Source organism: Triturus cristatus, chromosome 2_1 (assembly GCF_964204655.1).
Source record: "Triturus cristatus chromosome 2_1, aTriCri1.1, whole genome shotgun sequence".
In the NCBI taxonomy this organism is placed as follows: Eukaryota; Metazoa; Chordata; class Amphibia; order Caudata; family Salamandridae; genus Triturus; species Triturus cristatus.
The window spans coordinates 935021873-935042590 of record NC_140581.1 but is presented as its reverse complement, the minus strand read 5'-3'; the positions used below and the strand labels follow the sequence as shown (position 1 = coordinate 935042590).

General features: G+C 42.5%; 1 protein-coding gene across 1 annotated transcript in view; it reads left to right on the top strand.

Moving 5' to 3' along the window:
- LOC146866113 (glycine N-phenylacetyltransferase-like) overlaps positions 1-20718 on the top strand; it is a 166604-nt gene that overhangs the window by 82585 nt on the left and 63301 nt on the right. The window contains exons 4-5 of the mRNA XM_085633424.1: positions 4443-4569; positions 17717-17900. Of these exons, the coding sequence (XP_085489550.1) occupies positions 4443-4569; positions 17717-17900 (311 nt within the window). The remainder of the gene's footprint in view (positions 1-4442; positions 4570-17716; positions 17901-20718) is intronic.

The window sequence follows — 20718 nt, the reverse complement described above, 5'->3', positions numbered from 1 at the left end:
GTTGGCTCACATGGATCAGTGATAGTGTTAAGGTCGCAAAGAAAGAACTTATGGTGCCCACTGTGCAATACTGCTTAGGGTAATCGCGTTCAAATGGCCATTGAATGAGGTGGATTGAAATTGAAAGGTGGCAGCAGAGGTAGTTGACATAAGCCGTGAGTGTTTGTTTGAGTAGAGCCACCTCTTCTGCTCTTGAATATGATAATAATTGACGTAACATTTTAAAATTATGTTTTCACCCAACAAATGTTTGTTTTGCATTAAGTAGGCTTTGGAACACTGGTCAGATTAAAACATACCTTTTATCCTTCTAAGACATGGTTGTGAGTACCCCATATAAGGTGTCAACTGTATACCACTGGGCAAGAGGGTGGTAAGGTTGACAGGGCTTCAAGTATCAATGCTCGGCTTAGGGGTGAGAATTGGCAAGCAGAGTATTAAAAAGGTTGGCTTTCAGAGGGGTTGTACAGAGTAGTGGATACCATCCAGTGCTTCAATAATCCACACTGAAGTGGAAGCAGTGTGATTTGGGCGGTGATCGGAGGGCTACCAGCCACTTTGGAAACAACGACTATGGGTCTTACAGTTCTCCTGTCCCCTGAAATTAGTTGACATGCGTAAGGTCACACATTACAGCACTGGACAGTACGAAGGCAAAACTCTTTGAAAAAGCCACTGGGCTTACAGTGAGTCCAAGAGAAATACAAATTGGCTAACTTCTGCTACAAAATGAATGCATAATCTCAACAGTACCTCTAGTCAGCATTTCCTTAGTAATAAAAATCACTGGCATAAGACAGCATAGTGGTTGATGTGCCCAAATGAGCAATGTTTCTCCTTCACTGGGTAGCATCGGCCAGTCCTAGTAGAGAACTAAGCACTGTGAAAATCTTATAACGGAGCACATGTCAGCAAGAGGTGTTGAGTGGTTACTTTAAAGTTCCATGAACAAAATTTTAAAGGCATTTCTCTGTCTCACTGCAGAAACCAAAAATTTTCAAACACACAAATGAGGAGTAGGAGTGTAAAGAAACTGACAATTGATGTAATTAGTGGCATGCGCTTATTTTTTTTAAAACTGCCCTCACCCACAAATTGTGTCATGCTTCATCATAGGGCTTGCTAACAGCACACCTTGCAAACACCAACACCTGGGGTGGAGCAACTGGGGGGGGGGGGGGAGCCAAGGCAATACAACCAGACAAAAATAGGGATCTGAAAATAATTTTGATCCATATATTTTAATGTAAAACTGACTCAGGAATATGCCCTTTCAGTTTTATTCCTGGATTTCCTGGTTAGGGTTAAAATAAATATAGGATAGTGGTGACGTGGATTCTTAGTAGCCCCTCACCCCTCCCATCTGCATGTTTGTCGCCCAACCAAAAATGTTCCCGTTCAATAGCTGATCACTGGGCTTGAGAAGGAACAGGTATATCTTCAGCTTCTGCACTGTGCATATTTTAGCAACCTAACAATATGCCTGTTTTTCATAAAAAAGTTGGAATGTGACATGCATATTCATTTTCATTGATAATGTAATATGCGGAGAATGAGGTCGTGCCTCCTAAGATGCCTACTCATTGGGAAATGGTGACATATTGGTTGATAGCATTGACATATTGATTAATAGCGAATCTTAATTTTATCAGAATAAGACCTAGAAATGGATTTCAACCCACACAAAGTAAGGGTCAGTCCCCTTCACCTCTTCTCTGTGGTAAATATGCCATTACCGAAGGATTAACTAATGCCCTAGCATTGTTAATATTTCATATTTATAGCTGGGCTTTGTTTGGCCACTGTTTTCATTTTTCTTGATTTCATTGGGAGGTGAAAATAGCTGTGGATGTTCCTGTCCAGAATAAGTGTCTTTGATATATTTGATGCAAGGATCTCCCAGCAGTTACTCAGATATAGACAGTCTTATTGTGGTCTTCTAAGTACTCGATGCTTACCTCTTCATGCGTAGAAAGTGATGAAGTACAATAGGAAAAACATATCTGACAAAACTATTCTCCACCTGAAGTGTTGTTACATTTGCATATCCATAGACCCCTGCTTCATAATTTGCTGTGGGTGAACATGTCACCCTATAGATTGTCAACATTTGTTCACTCAGTTTACCCCGAACCCCGACTGCAAAATTAGATACGGCATCTTGGGGTGACATCAAGGGTAGCTTTCTAGGGCGAGCAACTGGCCCAGAACTCAAAGATGAGTGAAATGTTATCCCTAAATATGAAAAGCAATTTCATAACAGCTGATATGCAGGTTCCTGTTCTTCAGAGTGTATTCACCTCTTACCACTGTGACTCAGATAAGTTTGTGATGAGGTGAAAACCTAGAAACAGTTCATTTGTGCGCTGTGTGTGTGTGATAACAATACAGATCAATAAGTTAAACTTTGCATAAAGGTAACAAAATAATTGCTAAAGTCCACTTGCTATTTCAGAGATAAGGACAGGACTATATGCATTTAATAGGATTAGTATAGGTTTACTCCCTTTTTTGTGGAGTCCTGGACTCAGACTCACAGAGTTGCTTGGAGATAATTAACATAAAGCATGAACAGGAAATGAGCTAGGACACATTTCTGCTTCAGAACACACATTCTTGGCCAGATCTCACTCTTTAAAAGAGACTGAGGTGCATGCTCCGAAGCAGGTCAAATAAAGATGGCTCTGTTCCCATAGACTCTCTTCAAAATACCAAGCAAACTCTTTGCTCTGTTCACACAAATGCCATCAAGAAACACATGACTACCATATTTAAAGATCTTCCTTGGCTGCGGCCGAGTTTTATTTTACAACCAAAGATACAAAGATAAATACTCAGGCATTCAGTTCCAAATCCATCTCGGAAGCTGTAGTGGATCATAAAAACAACGCCCCTACTAGATGCCTAATTTTGTAGTCACTATTAAAGTATTATAACCACTACCTTAATAAGGTAGGCAAGCTGGAGATATTGATCAATAAAAACAGATGTCTCTCCACCCCCCCTATCACAAACAGGAATTGTATATCACTCACTATGAGTCCATCGGGACCTCCCTCTCTGCCAAATACCTTGTTGGGTGGGGTAAAAGTTACTGCATACACAATTTCCTTCAGGGAAAATTTAATTGGTTTACAATAGACAAATACATCCTCTTCCTCATGATTTGGAGCAGTGGCACCTAGTAATAGTAAAATGATCAAACCAATCTTTAGTGAATAAATATTACTGTTGCTCGGCTATGAATTTACTTTAAAGAAATGAAAAGACAAGAGGCATTTGGCAAAACAGAAACAAGTTGGTTTAATTAAACGCAGCGGCCGGGAGAGTATCAACAGAGTTGCGTCTCAAGAAAGTCTGTGCTTTACAGAGTTTCGGCCAACAATATGTAAATCTCTTGCGGTACAATACAGCAATTCTGCATTCTTGGAGAAGCATTTTAGTCATAAATAACACCTACAGGCTTCTTATAAGGGTACCCTGGTGGCTCTCAACCTCTGGGAGAGCTAGTGTGGACCAGTGTGTATGTGTCCAGTATTTGGGCTACATGACACCCCACCTGTGACCTGTCACTCGATAGACTTGGGTTGGGGTCGCAGGGCCTGTCTAACCACGTATCTCTGACTCAGGGTTGATGGGGAGGCCACCTTGGGGGAATCCGACAGCCATGGTATGAGCTTGTTAGAACTTCTGCAAATAATGTGGCGGTCATTGATATCATTATTACCGACATCCTCAGTATTGTGCATACAGTTGTCTTAGCGTAGATCGATATTGTCTAAACTGATATTGACATTTTTATGCGGGCCTAGATCATGGCCTACATTGACATTGTTTCTACTGGCATTGACACTGTTATGTGTGCACAGATTATGGCATACATTAGCATTGTTTCTACCAGTATCGTCACTGTTGTGCGTGCATAGTTTAAGGCATACATTGACATTGCACTTATTGATATTGACGGTGTTATGCGGGCATAATTTACGGCATTATATTGAAATTGCATTTATTATATTGTCGTTGTCGGGCCTGCATATATCATGGTATACATTGTTATTGTGTTCACCCAAGCTAACATTACAACCCAGGACATGATCATCACTAAAATGTTTGTTTACAGATTTCCAAAATAGGACTGAGTCAATAAATACACCAGTGGCAACCGTCTCTTTTCAAACTGTCTCTCTTAGTTTCATTTTCCTGCAGCATCACTGATAAAAGTGATTCTTGGGGTTTTGTTTTTCCTAGCTAAATTCCTGTAACCTGCCTTATCCTTCTCTTCACACCATCCGCCTTTGCTTTCCCCAAATCCCATGCCCTTCGTGTTTTGAATACCTTCCCCCTTCACTGTTTTAGGTGCTACCCAATCTGCCCCCTTCTCTTCCTCTTTTTACAAACCATCAAAGCGCACTGAGTGTATCCATCTTTTCCCTTCCCAGGAACGGAATGACGATCTGGATCATTATACAAACTGCTACTACATGTTCACAAGAGACGTAGAAGGTCTACGTAAGATCCTGAAAAACACTGATGTTGTGGATTGGAACCAAACACTGCAGATTCAAGGTGAGGGTGCAGCACTCTGAGAAGATGGACTAATGGCATTCCATGGCTAACAATTGTAGCGTTGGAATACGCGCTACTACGCTTATGTATTAAGGATCCTGTTTGGTTGTCAATGTTTGTGTGCACTCGGGGCAGCGTCTTCATTTGTAACGTCTTTCGACAAGTATTGATCTGCACTTCCTACATGGGATGTGTCCCCCATGGGCACTGCGGAAGTCCTATAACATAGGCTCTTCTGTTTATAATGAAGGAAAACGAGTTTATATCAAATGAATATCAATTCATGTATTTTATTGTTCATACATTATGTCTCAGTTTTAAATTTGTTTTGTAACTCATAGTGTACGGACTATTTTATCCATCCAATGCATTTCGGTTTTTTTTCAACCTTCATCCGGGATTAGTCCTAGGATAAACGTGAAAATCATGAGGAACTATATTCTTACTTTACATTGTTTATGTCTAAGTATGTCATAATGATGGTGTAACATGCTCGGTGAACAGACAGTAGTATAGATAAAGTGATGTAGATTCAAATGGTCGAGATTAACGTGATATTCGTTGGTGTTATGCATACAGTCATGTGTTATTGATGGAACAAACTGTTATGCATCATGCTTGTTAGCCTGTTCGTAACGATCTAAATAAAGTTTTGTGTATGCGTGAGAAGTGTATGGTGTCGTATGCCCAAGGGGGACACATCCCATGTAGGAGGTGCAGATCAATTCCATGGCTAACCACATGAGTGGAGAGATGCTCCTACCTACAGTTTCCAAAGCCTCCACACTACTGTGTATGTGTTATTATTTTGCCTCAGTTTTGTAAACTCAAGAAGTATTTATTGATTATTAATTAGTAATTTCAGTCAAAATCAGGTAAAATCAATAGCACATTTTCATATGTATTAGAACAACCAAATAATGACATAATAGCAATGTAGCAGTGTAAATGTTGACTCTGCAGTACCACCTACTTGAATTAGCCGGTAAACTGCGATTGTTTTGCGACTACATTCCGGTCGCAAAACAATCATACATCCCCCTGCGACTCAATATAAGAAAGGGACGCCCTTGGCATGCCCCTTCCTGATAGCGTCTCGCAAACCCTATATTGCGAGTCAGTAACAGGTTACCGACTCGTAAAATAGGGTTTAAGGTTAATGTCTAATGAATGAAAAAGGGGTGCGAAAGAAAGCTGTGCATTTTTTTCAACTTACCCAAGAATGTGAGTCTAGAAATAGTGGTTATTTGTACGAATCAGAATTTGAAGTGTTTGTAAAATGTATTCTTTCTTCAACATTGAATGTTTGGATGCAAAGAATGGATTCGAATTCAATAGCTACTAACAAATGCTTTTATGTTCGGCATTCTCTCTTCTCCCAATTACAACAGTACCACAATTGTTTCTTTTCTTTTTATTTAAGAGTTTACACAGGTTAAGTGAGCATCTAGCTCAATTACGATTATAAGACAATAACAACAGTGTGGTGTATTTCAGCAGTCAGTCATTAAGTGTGAATGTCAATCAGTTCAGTAGACAGTTCCCTCACTTGAGTGGGTGGGCTAGTTACCTGTGACAGAAAAGCTCCACGAATGCAATGTAGAAACTCCATTTTTTTCTCTTTGGAATTTCATTGTTTCTGGCATTGGGGGTAGTAAAATTACGGATTTGCCTCTGAGAAGAAATGTTCCAGGAACAGCAGGGATCCACAAACGTCCTACCCACGCCTGTGTTCCCACACTTTTTCTTGTAAAAAGTTTATTTCCTTTGTGCGGCTCGGCCAATAATATGCAACAAGAAAGGCTCCCAAATGCAACGTGGAAACATCAAGATTGTTCTTTGGAATTAAAGTATTTTTTTTTACCTATAATATAAATAGTAATTATTATATTAATATTTCATTATATTATTGAAATTGTAGCGTACTCCATTTATGTCTCCACCAGATTATATTTACAGTAACTGTTAAAAATAATTATACTTCTAAATTAAAAATTTAAAAATGTTTAATTCCTTATTATTATTACAAGTAAATTATATAAACATGTTATATATATATATATATATATATATATATATATATATATATATATATATATATATATATATATACAAAAAGCAGAGAACTGCGGGATGATCTCAAATTTAGGTGTTTAGGTGGAAAGCAGCTCCTGTATAGAGCACTCTCAACACCAGCGACACTCTAGATATGCTCACCTCAAATGTCTGCTTCTCTATCAAAGTCTTTAAGCATAGGATTAGCACAGTGCCATCCACGCCGAGATAGAAAGGGACAAAGTATTTTGCCATTTCTACAGCAAAGGCTTTAAGCATAGGACTAGCTTAGTGCTGTCCATGCCGAGCTGCAAAATAGCAAAAGCCATTCACCACTCCAAGCACAGTATTACAGCTTTGAAATGGTACAATACCAACCAAGCCAACCTGAAATGAATAAAAGCAACCCCTGACACAGTGTTTGGAGCACCCTTACGTTTGGAACACTGTCTTTACTGAACCTGAAACATTAACAGTATCAATGTGGTTGGTATAACTTGGGTTTTTCATAAATCTCTCTAGGTCTTCTTTAGTAAAGATAAGTCATGATATATTAATAGCCTTAAAAGACACTGAAGATTTTCTATTTCTTACGCAGCTTAGAATCCAAAGGTGCAACAGAAATATTAAGTTTATGCTCCTTCAATGTTAAATCTGAAATAGTACTCTAAGTTAATGATCTCACAATAAATGGATGACAAGTCCCTGGTTGGTGATGGTGCTTGCCCTCTTCCCATATATATTAGGTCTGAGTTATCTTATAGGTGCTCAAAGGAAGAAGGGTCATCCACCCTTCCCAATTCGTAATCCCTAGAGATCACACACAATATTATTTCAAAACCCGAGCACAACTATCATATCACATACTATTGTGTTATCAGCAAATACACAACAATTTCATGATATTTTCATTTGATTGTATCTTCTTTTTATTTTCTCTTTCGTTGGTCCAGCCAACACGTGTTTCATTGCCCAGGAGTGCCCGCGACTTCCTCAGGGCAAAACGGTGAATATGGATCAGGACTATAACCTTGGGACCAGTTATATATCCGTCCTGGCCATTAGAACAGGCACTGCGGTGAATCAGTTTCAAAGAGCAAAAGTGATATATATGATATTGGTGAATAACGGCTTCCGTACCCGACTTTGACAATCTTAGTTGCGGTGACGTGAGTGTACGTCTGACTCTCGGTCCCCAGTAACGACGCGGAGAAGATACAATCAAATGAAAAAATCATGAAATTGTTGTGTATTTTCTGATAACACAATAGTATGTGATATGATAGTTGTGCTCGGGTTTTGAAATAGTACTCTAAGTTACTCAAGTTCCTTTCTCAGATATAACTTGCTTTCTTAGAGTTCTTCTCCTTATTTGTCTTTGACTTCCAGTCACGCTTTCAAAGGGAAAGAACAATCGCCAGGGTTTTTACAATATCTGGTAAGAAGGTCCTGGCTGCAGCAACAAAGTTTGTGATTGCCCAGCAAGGATGCTCTGATCACGCAAATATGTACTCATATTATCTTAAAATGCCCCCTGAATTTGCCAAACTTCACAAGAGTTATGTGGCCTCCTGGGAAATTGAGTTTCTTATTTTTTTTTGTTCAGACACTTAGAATGTCCTCTGAGTCACAAAGCCTTGTAGCAAGTGGCACCAGCCATTCCTTCCCAGCAATGAGTGCAGCACTTGTGAGTTCAGAGTATTGTATTATGCTTGGTAGGGAAGTGAGCATGGGAAGGTGTATCTTTGACACATATCATAATAATATATAACCAGTCTAATTAGAAACTTTCCTGTAACGTCCCAAGCTCCCAAAACAATGGCATATCTCTGCAAATCTGTAATGACGAAGGTAAAGGAAGTGTCTTCCGATACATCTTAAACAAGTTACGAAAATACGATGCAAAAGACTGAGACATGCAACTTGGATGTTGTGGTGGACCAGACATTGGGTGTAAGGGCAGGGCTTTCCAGGTTAGACAAAAGTATGGACGAATAAGGATAATGGGGAAAGTGGTTCTGGCACAATTTAAGAAGCAGAGTCAGAGTAAACAGACTACCTGACAATTGCTTTTTGACCAGATCACACTGAAAAGAAAGCAGTGAACTCTGGGTAGTTCCCAAATTTAGAGGAAAGCAGCTCCTTTATATGGAGCACCCTACAACACCACCAACACTCTGAATCTGCTCACCTCAGATATCTGTTTTCCTGGCACAGCTTTTAAGCATGGGATTTGTTCAGTGCGTCCTTGTCAAGCTAGAAAGCCAAAGCTTTTTGGTATTTTTAGAGCAAAGTCTTTAATCATAGGATTAGATAGGGCCATCCATGCCGAGTTGAAAAACGCATTTTATCTCTCCAGGCACAGTAATACAGCTTTCGATTAGTAAAATACCATCCAAACCAACCTGAAATGAATTAAAGCAACCCCTGGCACATGTATTTCACTCTAATTAGAGCTAATCAGAGAGATATAGATTTGTCCAGACACAAGGGAGAACCCAGTAAGTCAAGACAATACCCCAGGCTTTGAGAGCTGCATACATTATGCAAAAAAGGATGTAGGGAACTCTGGCTAGTTTCTCGGTTTAGGTTTAGGTGGAGAGCAGTTCCTTTATATGGAGCAACCTATAACACCATAAAAACTCTGAATCTTGTCACAAAAGATTCCCAAAAATTGCAACTATCTGCCTAGTTTGTGCATGGAAAGTTTCGGGATAATCAATCAAGTGGGAGCCGGGGGGAAAAAAGGTGCTCACAAAAGACAAAATCCCCATGCATTTTCCATAGATATTTTTTTTTACAGCGCTAGCGCAAAAACTGCTGAACAGAATTACACCAAATTTGGCAGGAAGCTAGATCTTGGTCCAGAAAGCGTGCTTTTTGTGAGTTGGTGTAAATCCATTCGGTAGTTTTTAAAATGTTAGGTCTCAAAAGAATTTGTATATCTGGATGGATGGGTTCGTGGGACTCTTGTGAGAGTTCCTCAAACTCAATTTTGAAAAATAGTGTGTTTTGATTGGCCCAGGGTGCTCCTTCTCCCTTGGGCCATCTTGCTCCAGTGGGAGTCAGAACCCCGGGGCAGCGTGCACCCTGATTGGCTGCCAGCAACTCGAAGAAAAATGTGGCTGACCGCAATTATTAGGACTCGGGGACTTAGTCCTGTCCCCTGCAGTTTTTCTTAAAAAACATGATTTAAGGGAGTAGGGGTAGGGATACCAGAAGGGCTCCCCAGGCCCAAAATAAATAAATAAATCAGGTGTTTTTGCTGCGATCCTACGGGACTCCTGTGGGATTGTAGCAAAAACAAAAAAAAATAAATTGGTAGCCCGACATATTTTTATAATATTTCGGGAGGGGATGTGATTCGGGGCCATCTCCCAGACCTGATTTGAGCCCCAGGGACCCCATCCCTTAAAATAAGGGGAGGAGTTGCTGGGCCCCCTTCCCGAGCCTTTATAGGCCCCGGTAACCCTTTCCCCGGTGCTGGTTTGCATAATAGAGGGGAGGGGAGCTGTTTGCCACCCCCCCCCCCTGCTCCAAGTCTTAAAAAGCCCCTGGGACCCATCCCCCAGGGCAGAAATGAACTTAAAGGGATGGGCGGATGTGCAGCCACCCTCCCTGAGCCTCTTAAGGCACCGGGGGCCCCATCCCATGGGGCCGACTCAATTACTGTGTCCCAGGGAGTCTGCCCCATAGGACACAGTAGTTTCTCTGCCTGCATCAGCGGGGGCAGAGTAATGCATGTCTGCTCTCACCGGGCGGGAGATTTAAAAATGCTCTGATTGGGTGGAAACAGACTTTTGTTTTGGAGACACACATTGCTCTAGCTCAGAGGGAGTAAGCAGAAACAGCTACTTCCTCTGGATTGGAGCAATGCTGCCTCCTACAGCATGCGGGGAGCCTGCTAGGGCCACAGAAGGCCTTGGGTCCCAAACTACTGCTTGGTGGGGGCACCGGGGCACCCACCTAAAATATAGACATGATGGGGTCCCCCGGGCCACAATAGGTTCTAGGGGGTACTGCGTGCCCTCCCCCCTTTGATATGGCATTCAGTCCCGGGGATGGGTTCCCCGGGGGCTATTAATGCTCGGTAAGGGGGTGTCCTGTGGCCCCCTCCCTTTATTGATGAAATTCAGCCCCGGGGGATGGGGTTCCTGGGGCCTATTAAAGCTAGAAGTGGGGGACCATGAGCCCCCTCCCCATATAATGTATTTTACCTAGGGGGATGAGGTCCCTGGGCCATCTTAAGGCTCGGGGAGGGGGCCAAGTTTTGACATTGATAACTTTGGGTGATTCTCTGTCTGTTGAAACCTAACCGACATACCACACTGATTGAATTGCACAGATATCTATAACTACCTTGTGTGTGCTTATATCATTAGACCAGCATGCTGCTGTCTGAGTTGTAGGAGCTGTTCCAGATTTCCAAGAGATGAAGCAGAGCTATCCATTGTTACTCATCTCACTTATCTACTCCCCTAGGTTCTCTTGAAAAAATGGAGCTAGTTCGGGTTTCTGTTTTGTTCTCAGCTTACAGATCTCTACTAGTAAAGGATTGAGGGATTTTCACTAGAGCTCGGACTCAATCCTTGACAACTAACTTGGCGGTTTGTGAAAAAATAATTCGGGAGGGATTGATGGTTTTAAAGACAGGAATGGGGTCAGAGTAATGGAATTACTGCTGTGTAATTGAAGCTTTACCTCCTCGTCCAATTATTTGTCTTGTCATTAATCACATGAGGAATACTCAAAAAAACGAGAATACAGTACCACCAAATCAAATTACTTTCAGGACACACAAAAATGTGATTCAAATCCTATTTGAACTTTATATTAGAAAACACACAAATTCCCTTGCAGAGTTACATTTAAATTATCGGGTTTAGAAGCAAAATCTCCAAGGGGCATATTATCAAGCACGGCGTTAAAATTATCGCCGCTTTAGTGGCAGAAAACTGCTGCTAAAGCAGCGATAATGGGCTTGATAATATGTCGCAGAGAATTCCCATAGAAGCCCATGTTGACACCAGAACATGGACTTCTATGGGAATTCTCTGCGGCATATTATCAAGCCCATTATCGCCGCTTTAGCGGCAGTTTTCTGCCACTAAGGCGGCGATAATTTTAGCGCCGTTTCTTGATAATATGCCCCCATATTCCTTGTTTTCACACAAAATGGAGAAATAATTTACAAATCTAGAAGGAGATGCCCATGAAGCAGCTCAGCACATTTCCAAAAGAGAGCCACACTGAATCTCCACCCAGGATGCAGATATGGCCCTAGTAGGATTAATGAGTACACCACTCACCTAGGGAAAATTATTACCAGCATAGGACGTTGGAATAGCAGACTGTCCGCAGCAACTCCAGCAGGAATAGAAGGTTTTAGCCCCTTAATAGATGAATCAAAATTCAAGAACAGGGTACCACATCTTCTAAATGGAGCCCCTCTATTCAAGTAAATAAGGATTGGCCTTCAAATGTCTTAGGAGTAAAGAAGAGCCTGTGTGCAGTTGAATTCGGCATAAATTCGGGCAAAATTACCTCATGCTCCAGTCGTTCTTTTTGAGAACAAACGAAGGACCTAATCTCAAAGTCAGTTTATCGGGAAAGCCTTTGAGAGACCGATCTACAAGGCAGAGTCCCTAACTCCAACAATCTTCTGATTCACATTATGGCCACAAAGAAGAACAGTAAGAAAATGGAAATAAACACACTCCACAGAGTCGAGAAGTGCCTACTGCATCGATCTTGGAACCAGCAACCAATTCGAAAACGAAACCAGAACCTAATTAGGTGGGTGAAAACAAATAATAAATCAGAGTGACTCGCCACGGGCAAGGGGCACTGTCCAAAAATGCTTGTGCGTTCTACTGCGGGTACATGAGGGCAAGTTCAGATTTGGGCTGAGTGGCTCGGGGACTATGTAGTTTGCAACACTCCACCCTTAATACCCTCTGATGGTCGATGCCCCTCTGGTGACACAGTTGCTTCCTTCTCTGACCAACTAGGTTACATCAATTTTGCTTTGCGTCCCCCCGGGTCATCTATTTATATTGTAACATCTTCACATTTGACAGTTCTCCTTCCTTCTCTGTTCGAGGATTGTTCCTAGCCTTTTTTTTTTTTAACAGAGTTTTATATAGCGCGAACTTGACCCGAAGGTATCGGGTATCAGAGCGCTTTACACGAGCACTAGTTGACTTACATGAGGACACATTAACATTTTTTTGTTAGGCACGGGTAGATTAAGTGATTTGCCCAGAATCACAGGATGTTGCACGACCCTGCCAAGACTCGAACCAGGTTCCCCAGCTCCGAGGTCGACCACCCTCGCCATTAGCCCAACTACTCTCCTCTAAAAATTGAAAACTGAAACTGTGTGGTGTTCTGGCAAATGTGTCTCTCGGCTGGTGTAGAGTCTACTTATTTATTTATTTTATTTATTTATTTATTGGGCTTTTAAAGCGCAACAGCTACCCAAAAAGGGTTTCCCGGCGCTAAGAGATATTTAACCACATGAGCAGAACGAAAGACTCTGGGGAGAGGCGGGAGCACGTTACTGGTTAAAAAGCCAGGTCTTAATGGCTTTGCGGAAGTGGATATAGCGGGTTTCCAGGCGTAGGTGCTGAGGGAGGGAGTTCCAGAGCTTGGGGCCCAGTAGGGAGAAAGATCTACCCCCCATCCTCACTAGGCGTACTTTGGGTACACAGAAAAGGCCTTGAGATGAGGATCTCAGGCAGCGAGCCGGCATGTAGGTTAGCACGAGGGCTTGTAGGTATCTGGGGGCATTGCCCCATTTGATTCTGTGCATAAGGCTAAGTGTTTTGAATTTGACCCTGTTTTCGATTCGTAGCCAGTGGAGTGCCTTAAGGTGACCGGACATGTGTTCCCTTCTGTGGCACTTGCAGAGCAGTCTTGCTGCGGCGTTCTGCACCAGTTGAAGGCGACGCATGACTGCCTGTGGAGACCCTAGGTAGAGGACATTTCCGTAGTCCAAACGGGAGGTGATTAATTTGTTGACCACAGACTTTTGAGTGTCGTCAGGTAGCATCCAAATGATTTTCCTGAGCCACCTCAGGATGGTGAAACAGGTGATGTCAGGTTAGTGACTTGGGGCTCCATAGTTAGGCCGTTGTCAATGATAATGCCTAAGTTGCGTACTTTTTGTGACGGGATGGGTAGGGAGCCCATTTCAGATGGCCAGTGTCTTGGGTTCCAGAGATTTTGGTTTGGGCCCAGTATTAAAACCTCCGTTTTGCTACCGTTTAGTTTGAGCATGTTTTTACTCATCCAGGTGGCGATGTTCCTAAGGCCAGACTGCAGGAGGGAGGAGGAGTCGTGATCTCCATTGGAGAGTGAACATACGATCTGTGAATCGTCGGCGTAGGTAAACATGTTTAGACCTGCTGCTTCGGCGATCTGGGCGAGCGGGGTTACGTATAGGTTAAAAAGCAGGGGGCTCAGCACCGAGCCCTGAGGGACACCATAGGGGGATAGATGAACATTTGAGGCCGCGGTACTGGAGGTGATTTGAAACGTCCTGAGAGTCAGGAAAGATGATATCCAGTCCAATGCTTTGCCCCTGATGCCCATGGTGGAGAGCGAATTTAACAGAATGTTATGGGAGATGGTGTTGAACGCTGCGCTGAGGTCAAGTAAAATCAGCGCAGCGGAGTCACCTCTGTCGACTAGGAGGCGAAGATTTTCCATCACTCCAAGCAGTGTCGTCTCAGTCAAAAAGCCAGGGCGGAAACCCGATTGGGAGGGGTGAAGTATGTTGTTTACCTCCGTGAAACTGGCGAGGTGTCCATGGACATGTTTCTCCAGAACTTTGGAGAAAGCGGGTAGGAGGGATATTGGGCGGAAGTTGGCCAGGATTTTCGGATCTGCCGATGGTTTCTTAAGTAGAGGTGACACCAAGGCATGTTTCCACATGGCTGGGACCTTTGCTGTGGAGAGGGATAGATTCAAAGTTTGGCAGATGACGGAGAGTTGTGGGGTGTCCAGGAGTCTGAGTACGGAGATTGGGAGGGGGTCGATGGGAGAGCTAGATTTTACTTTCCCTAAGATGTCTCAAAGACCCTGAACATTTATCTCGGGCCAGGATGTTAGTGGCTCGTAGGACAGGTTTGGCGCAGGGGAGATGGCCTCCACCTTCGGATCGAGATCCAGATCTGTCACTGCTTGTGTCTGGTGCTGTTTTACAATGTCCTGGTAGATGGTCTCAATCTTCAATCTTCTTCAGTTCAGATAAAGTTGAGATACTGGCTAGATGGGGCTGGATTGCTTTAGGTGTACTAGTGGGAAGCAAGCCACATTGCAAGCTTTGCACAAAATTCAAAAACTCTTCCGTTGGGACACAGTACATCTATCTGGATTATTTTGCAACGTCAGAGGAAGGAACAACCAGCACAACACGATGGGGGAAAGATGAGGGAGCTTCCTGCAATGTGAGAGATGCCAACTCACTGGAAAGGAAGCCCATGTTTATTTCTATATTTCTTCAGCCCTGCAGACGTTTCTAGTGTATCTTGAGACGAGCTCCATGGACAGAAGCCTATAGGTTGTTGCATCCACAGGGAAGGACAAAGACAACCTGGAATTCCACTACCATTTTCTCCCGGCACTTATGCCCTCATTAGGAGTAACCAAAAACTGTGGGAGAAAAATGGGGAATTTGGAAAATACTGATTTCCTCTGATAAATACTAATTTCTACTGGATCTTCAGGGTCCCACTCATAATGGGCTGCATTGTCTCCATCCCTGGAGTTCCTGGTAGCCTAGGTTTCAGTAACTCGGGGGTGGTAAAAATCAACCCTATTTCCATGACCTCCAGTAATGAGGAACTTAGTGTCTTCTGTATCCTGCAGGTATCCTCTGTCACAGAACAAAACGTGAGCAGCATGCGGAACAAACAGTATGCTAGTCACAGAGCTAGTGATATGGGCGAGTAAGGGCGCCAGTTATAGAGGATTGCACATTTTTGTCCTCGGAGAGGGCTATTTGGCTACCTCTCGACCAGGAGCACAGGTAATAAGGCTCCCCTATCTAGAACTAGTTGCCATGGATTATCAGCCATCCCATAGCACGGTTGGAAGGGGCCGTCGCCAGCTTCGACTATCATTTGGGATACACTTTTTCTGGGCCCTCGGCCGGCAGGCTACTCTGTTTTCCTGTAAGGCTGTCCAAGACTGATTCAGAACATGTAGTTCATTATCACAGCTGAGGAAATGGAATGTATTATTCGGAACCTGAGCATGTTAGTTATCAATCCAAAAAACTAAGCAATTTATACTTAGAAGTCCTATCACTTTTTCTTAAAAAATAACACTGCATGGACACTGATTTATTATGAGTGTGCCATTTGAAGTTCATGTATGTTCTACCCCACTGCCTCATTGAGGAGAATCTTTGACCATACGTGGACATTTAGTGAGCTCCCAATAGTTTATGGCCACTTTGGCTGCAGGGACAACAGTACTTGTAACACAAAGTGTTTGTGTGCTGTTAAATTCCACCGACCCTGGTGTGCTTCTATGACACCCATATGTACATACATACATACATAAATACGTATGTGCACATGTGACTGCAAGATTACTGAATTTCAGTGTCCAGGCAGTGTTCTAATTTTCTCAGAAGATAGCAGTGCTTATGTTAGTGATACATGTAGCATTTGAAATTAATGTTCTATTCCACATGTCAGTCAGTCTTGAGGAGTAAGCCTTGGCTGTACGGTCTTGCTACCCCTTGAAACTCAAAAGCCTCTATTCGAGGTACTTGGAAATTCAGGGAGCTCTCTCTGGTATCTAGCTTCTGTGTTTGAAGGGATATCAACTGTGCTTGTCACATGTATTGTCTATTTGCCCTCGAGCCCCAGAGGACTGGGCTGGGACCTGAACATACATGCAGACAGAAGGTTAGGACTAGTGAGAGGTTTAGAAAAGCATCCCAATATTTCCGACCTTACCAAGCATCTAAACGTTTAATAAGGCTGTGGAAGCATCACACTCTGTCAGCTCAGACCTCTACCTGCCCGCTGGTACACTGCCCTCTCAGAAATACTAGCCTATCAGTAACAACATAACATCTCTAGGTCGTCCGATTCCTTTGACGAACCGTTTGTGAATGAAAGGTATACCGCACGTTTGACTGCTCTGGATTCTCTTTCAGAGTGACAAGCCAGTGAGGGAATGCTCAGAATAAACTATCAGTCATTATTCTTCTTCCCCTTGCTTCTTCCTGCTAAGCTACATTAGAGAGTCAATATGACAGATTCATAGACCCGAGTGTGTTCTGGGAGCCACAAATTTCAACCCTCTAGCATATTGGAGCTCGGTAGGTTAACGTTCCCCGCTGGACAGATTTGTGTGTAAAGTGCAGATCAGGAGTTCGAATCCCAGTATCAAGGATCCCCGGCAATCTCCTTCATAAATATAAACCCAAGCCTTGCCTCACATAAAGTGCTTCTACCACAAGGTTGTGTGGACCTGGTTAGTGGCAAAGGTTTTAGGGATTAAGTACCTGGAAGCACCTGACCCTTGGTGAGTCGGATGCAAGTGGACGGAGCTGCAGAGTCCAGATTAAGTAGTGACTTGCTTTCATGGTATGAAATGGTAGACAATCAAATTAGGGAGTGTAGTGCATAGGCAGGAAAGAAGCTCATTGCTAAAACAATGATAAAGCATACATTCAAGTCGAAACACAAGAGTGGGTACTGGTACTGGTGGAGGAGAGACCCTTCATTTGTGTTGATGTTTTTTTCCTGGTGAGGAGAAAGCTCATATTGGGTCACATGGTACTGAATGCTTCTTGCATCTTTATGACGGAGGAGGGTCTTCTAATACTGAGGTCCATTAGACAGAGGAGAACCCTATGGAAGAATACATTGTTCCGGGCTACAATCTCAAAGTATCACCTTCAATATATTGAATATACATTTGTTGATTCAAATTAATGGAAAAATGTCATGATTTGAAAAGTAGCGAAAACATTGGGAAATAGGCACATTTAAACGAACTCCAAAATGCTTTGTTTGTGCTACCTAAAGTCCTTGATATGAGATCATGTTTTTGTTTTCTCCGCCAGGGTTGCAGCTCAATTTGGATGAGGTGATCAGAAGTATTGGCGCCATTAAAAAGTTAAGGGTAGACACTGCAATACGACTGCTGTATGTGAAAGAGGAATCGTTGCGACGCTGTCACCTTAGTGGATATCATGCTGCCTCTCAGAAAAAGACCTTGTCTCCAATTGTGCTCCAGAGTGGGAAAAGGTTAGTTCATAACATCACTTTTCTTTTGGTATAGCACAGATTACATCTCTTTTAGACATTTGTGCAGTTTTTGGGTTGTAAATTTAGTGCTATGGAAAGTGTTGCAAAGGTAACCCTTTTTTGGCTAGTCAGTTTTTCAATTTTTTTGGGACCCACCTGCTGGTAGTTCTGAACTCGAACACTGGGACACCGCTATCCAGCTCCCAGTGTATGTGCTCCGATCCCGAAAAAAAGTCGAAATTCGCTTAAAACCCTATTTGACATATTTAAGTTTACTATAAGGCATGTAAAATTAAATGTCCCATATGGACTGAAGTACTGTATCATGCCATCCACTTTGTGACCCTGAAAACATGACACAGGACTCCACTGAGGCCTGGTACCTTGCAGTCTGCAAGCTCTCACCGTTGCTAATAGACCTTTACGTGTAAACTCTTTTACAGACCTAACAACCCACTTCTAAGCACTAAATAAGGTAGGGTGCGTAGTACCAAATAGTGGTATGGGCCTAAATTAACATAAGATTGTGCCTATAGTGAGTAAATCACCAAAAGCTGTACTGGGTTTAATTGTTCATATAGGAAATCATAGTGAAGTAGATTAAGTCACTATTTCTGCACTATCCAGTAGGAAACAAACAGCTACAGTAAAAGTTAAGAACTTGCCCTAATCGTTCTAAAAAATCCAATAAATTGGTAGTCTAATTCTTTTTGCCATGTGTTTTTCTAATTTGTTAGTAAATATAATTTTCAGAAAAGTTATATTTACTTGCCTGAGACTCTAGGCTCACTATTCATAGTCTGCAGCTGCTGGCCTTCCTGAAATGAGGGGTACAATTCTTCTAGGATCCACACATGGCAGAGATGACCCATCTGAGCTCAGCAGAATAATCAGGGTAGATGCTGCTGACTCTCCTGGTGGCACAACAGTGTCAAATCCTGTATGACAGGCCTATCTGAGGTACATAACGTTTGCGCATTTGAAAGGAATCAAACAGGCCCAGATCCTGCTTTGTCTTATGCTCGGAGTATGTTGTGGGTTCAGGACCTGTTTCAAACTGGATTTTAGTGTTTGATGTGAAAGGACAGTAGTAATTTACACAATACATTTCCCTGCACACCACCAGCTGTAAGAGCTAAAGTTTAGTGTGACACAAGACTTTGCCCATATTGGATTTGTCCTGACACATTGCATTTTGGACCTGTTTGCAGTAGGGCAAATAGGCTACTGAAAAGGTAGGTAGGCCATGGCCTGGGAACCTTTACTTGATTAGACGAAGAGGGAATAAGAGAGTTTATTGGATGTTCCCCATCCAGTAGTTGGTCAACCTTACCAAAGCTGGAACATCGTCCAGCCTTCCTCAGAACAATGCTTGACTTGGGAAAGGATACGAGGTGGACTAAACCTGCTGCACTTGGCATCTGTGACCTGTGAAAAAGACCTAAGAAAGTTTGGAGACCCAGTTGAAATTCAAGCACAGAATGATCTCTTAGAATCATAAAGATGATCCCCTGGGCGACTATAAGAACATGAAAAAGCTGGACGGACATTCTTTAAGGAACACAGTGAACCAGTGGCACCAGGACTGGGACTGGCGTTTGCTGCTGGCCTCTGCCTGACACCCTGAGTCTCTATGTGCCTTTGCCTGAGGTCCTGGAGGCCTTTGAGGTGTACTCCTGTGGTTGCTTGGGCACGAAAAGGAAGTTTGGAAACTTATGAAAACTTGTCCTTCAGAGCTTCAGTGGTACTTGCCTATTCACCTCTGAAAATAGGACTAAGTCCCATTCAGCGAGAAACTTCAAAAGTTCGAGAGCGCGAGCGGGACCAACCTGCTTCAGGTATCTGGGTTTCCGTTCCACTGTGGTAGCTACAGTTTCAGCAACATCCTGCACAGAGGGGGCTTTTCTTCTTAGTAAATAACAAAGTCGAATTCTGTGTTGGGACTTGGAACAAATTTCAGCATTTTCTTCAAGGAAGTGACAATGTTCCTTCCTGAAGTGGGAATTTTTGGCTTCCAGACTTTCACCAGGACCAGTCCACTTGGTGTATCTGTTTCTTGCTCCATCACAGTTGGCCTGAAATTGCACCTTGATTCCGGTCTACCTCGACCATAGACTTATATTGGGCTTTCTTGATTTCTTCACTTTAAGTTTTCAAGAATTAATTTCTTTAGTTGCCTTACTTAATTTTTGTTGTTATGGTCTTATTTCATTCATAAGACTTTTCTCATTATTTTAAATTGGTTGCGGAGTTGTATTTTGTTTTGTGTGACTTTTCTACTGTTGATGCAATATTTCTTCACACATTTTCTTTGATTTAAGGCGGACTGCTTTGTTACATTACTAGGGATTGAACACAAGCTTATTTTATTTAATTTGTATGACATTTAGCAGGTGGTGGCCTGTCCATCCTAAATATTAATACACTTTTCTACAGAATGTTTTCAGATTAAGAATAGATCTCAGTTAAGACCTCAATACAAGTTCAAGCTTCCAAAGCAGTTCCCAGCTAGTACAAGTAGGTATTTGAAACTCCATCTTGTAATGGGGTCATTTTCAGCGAATGCCTTGTCTTGTGCATGAAACAGACAGCTGATTACTGGCCACTAGACATGAAGCGAAAAATCTGGCAGGAATGATTAATGCCCGAAGAGTGGTCACAGATTCCTATAACAGTTTGTGGAAGAACATCTTCATCTACTTACCATTTCTTAGACTAAGTGCATGAAGACATTTCAGAATCTAATAACAATGCAGAGCTTGATACAGTGCAGTGGCTTTAAGAGCCCAAAACTTCTTAATCAAATTGTTGTGGCACA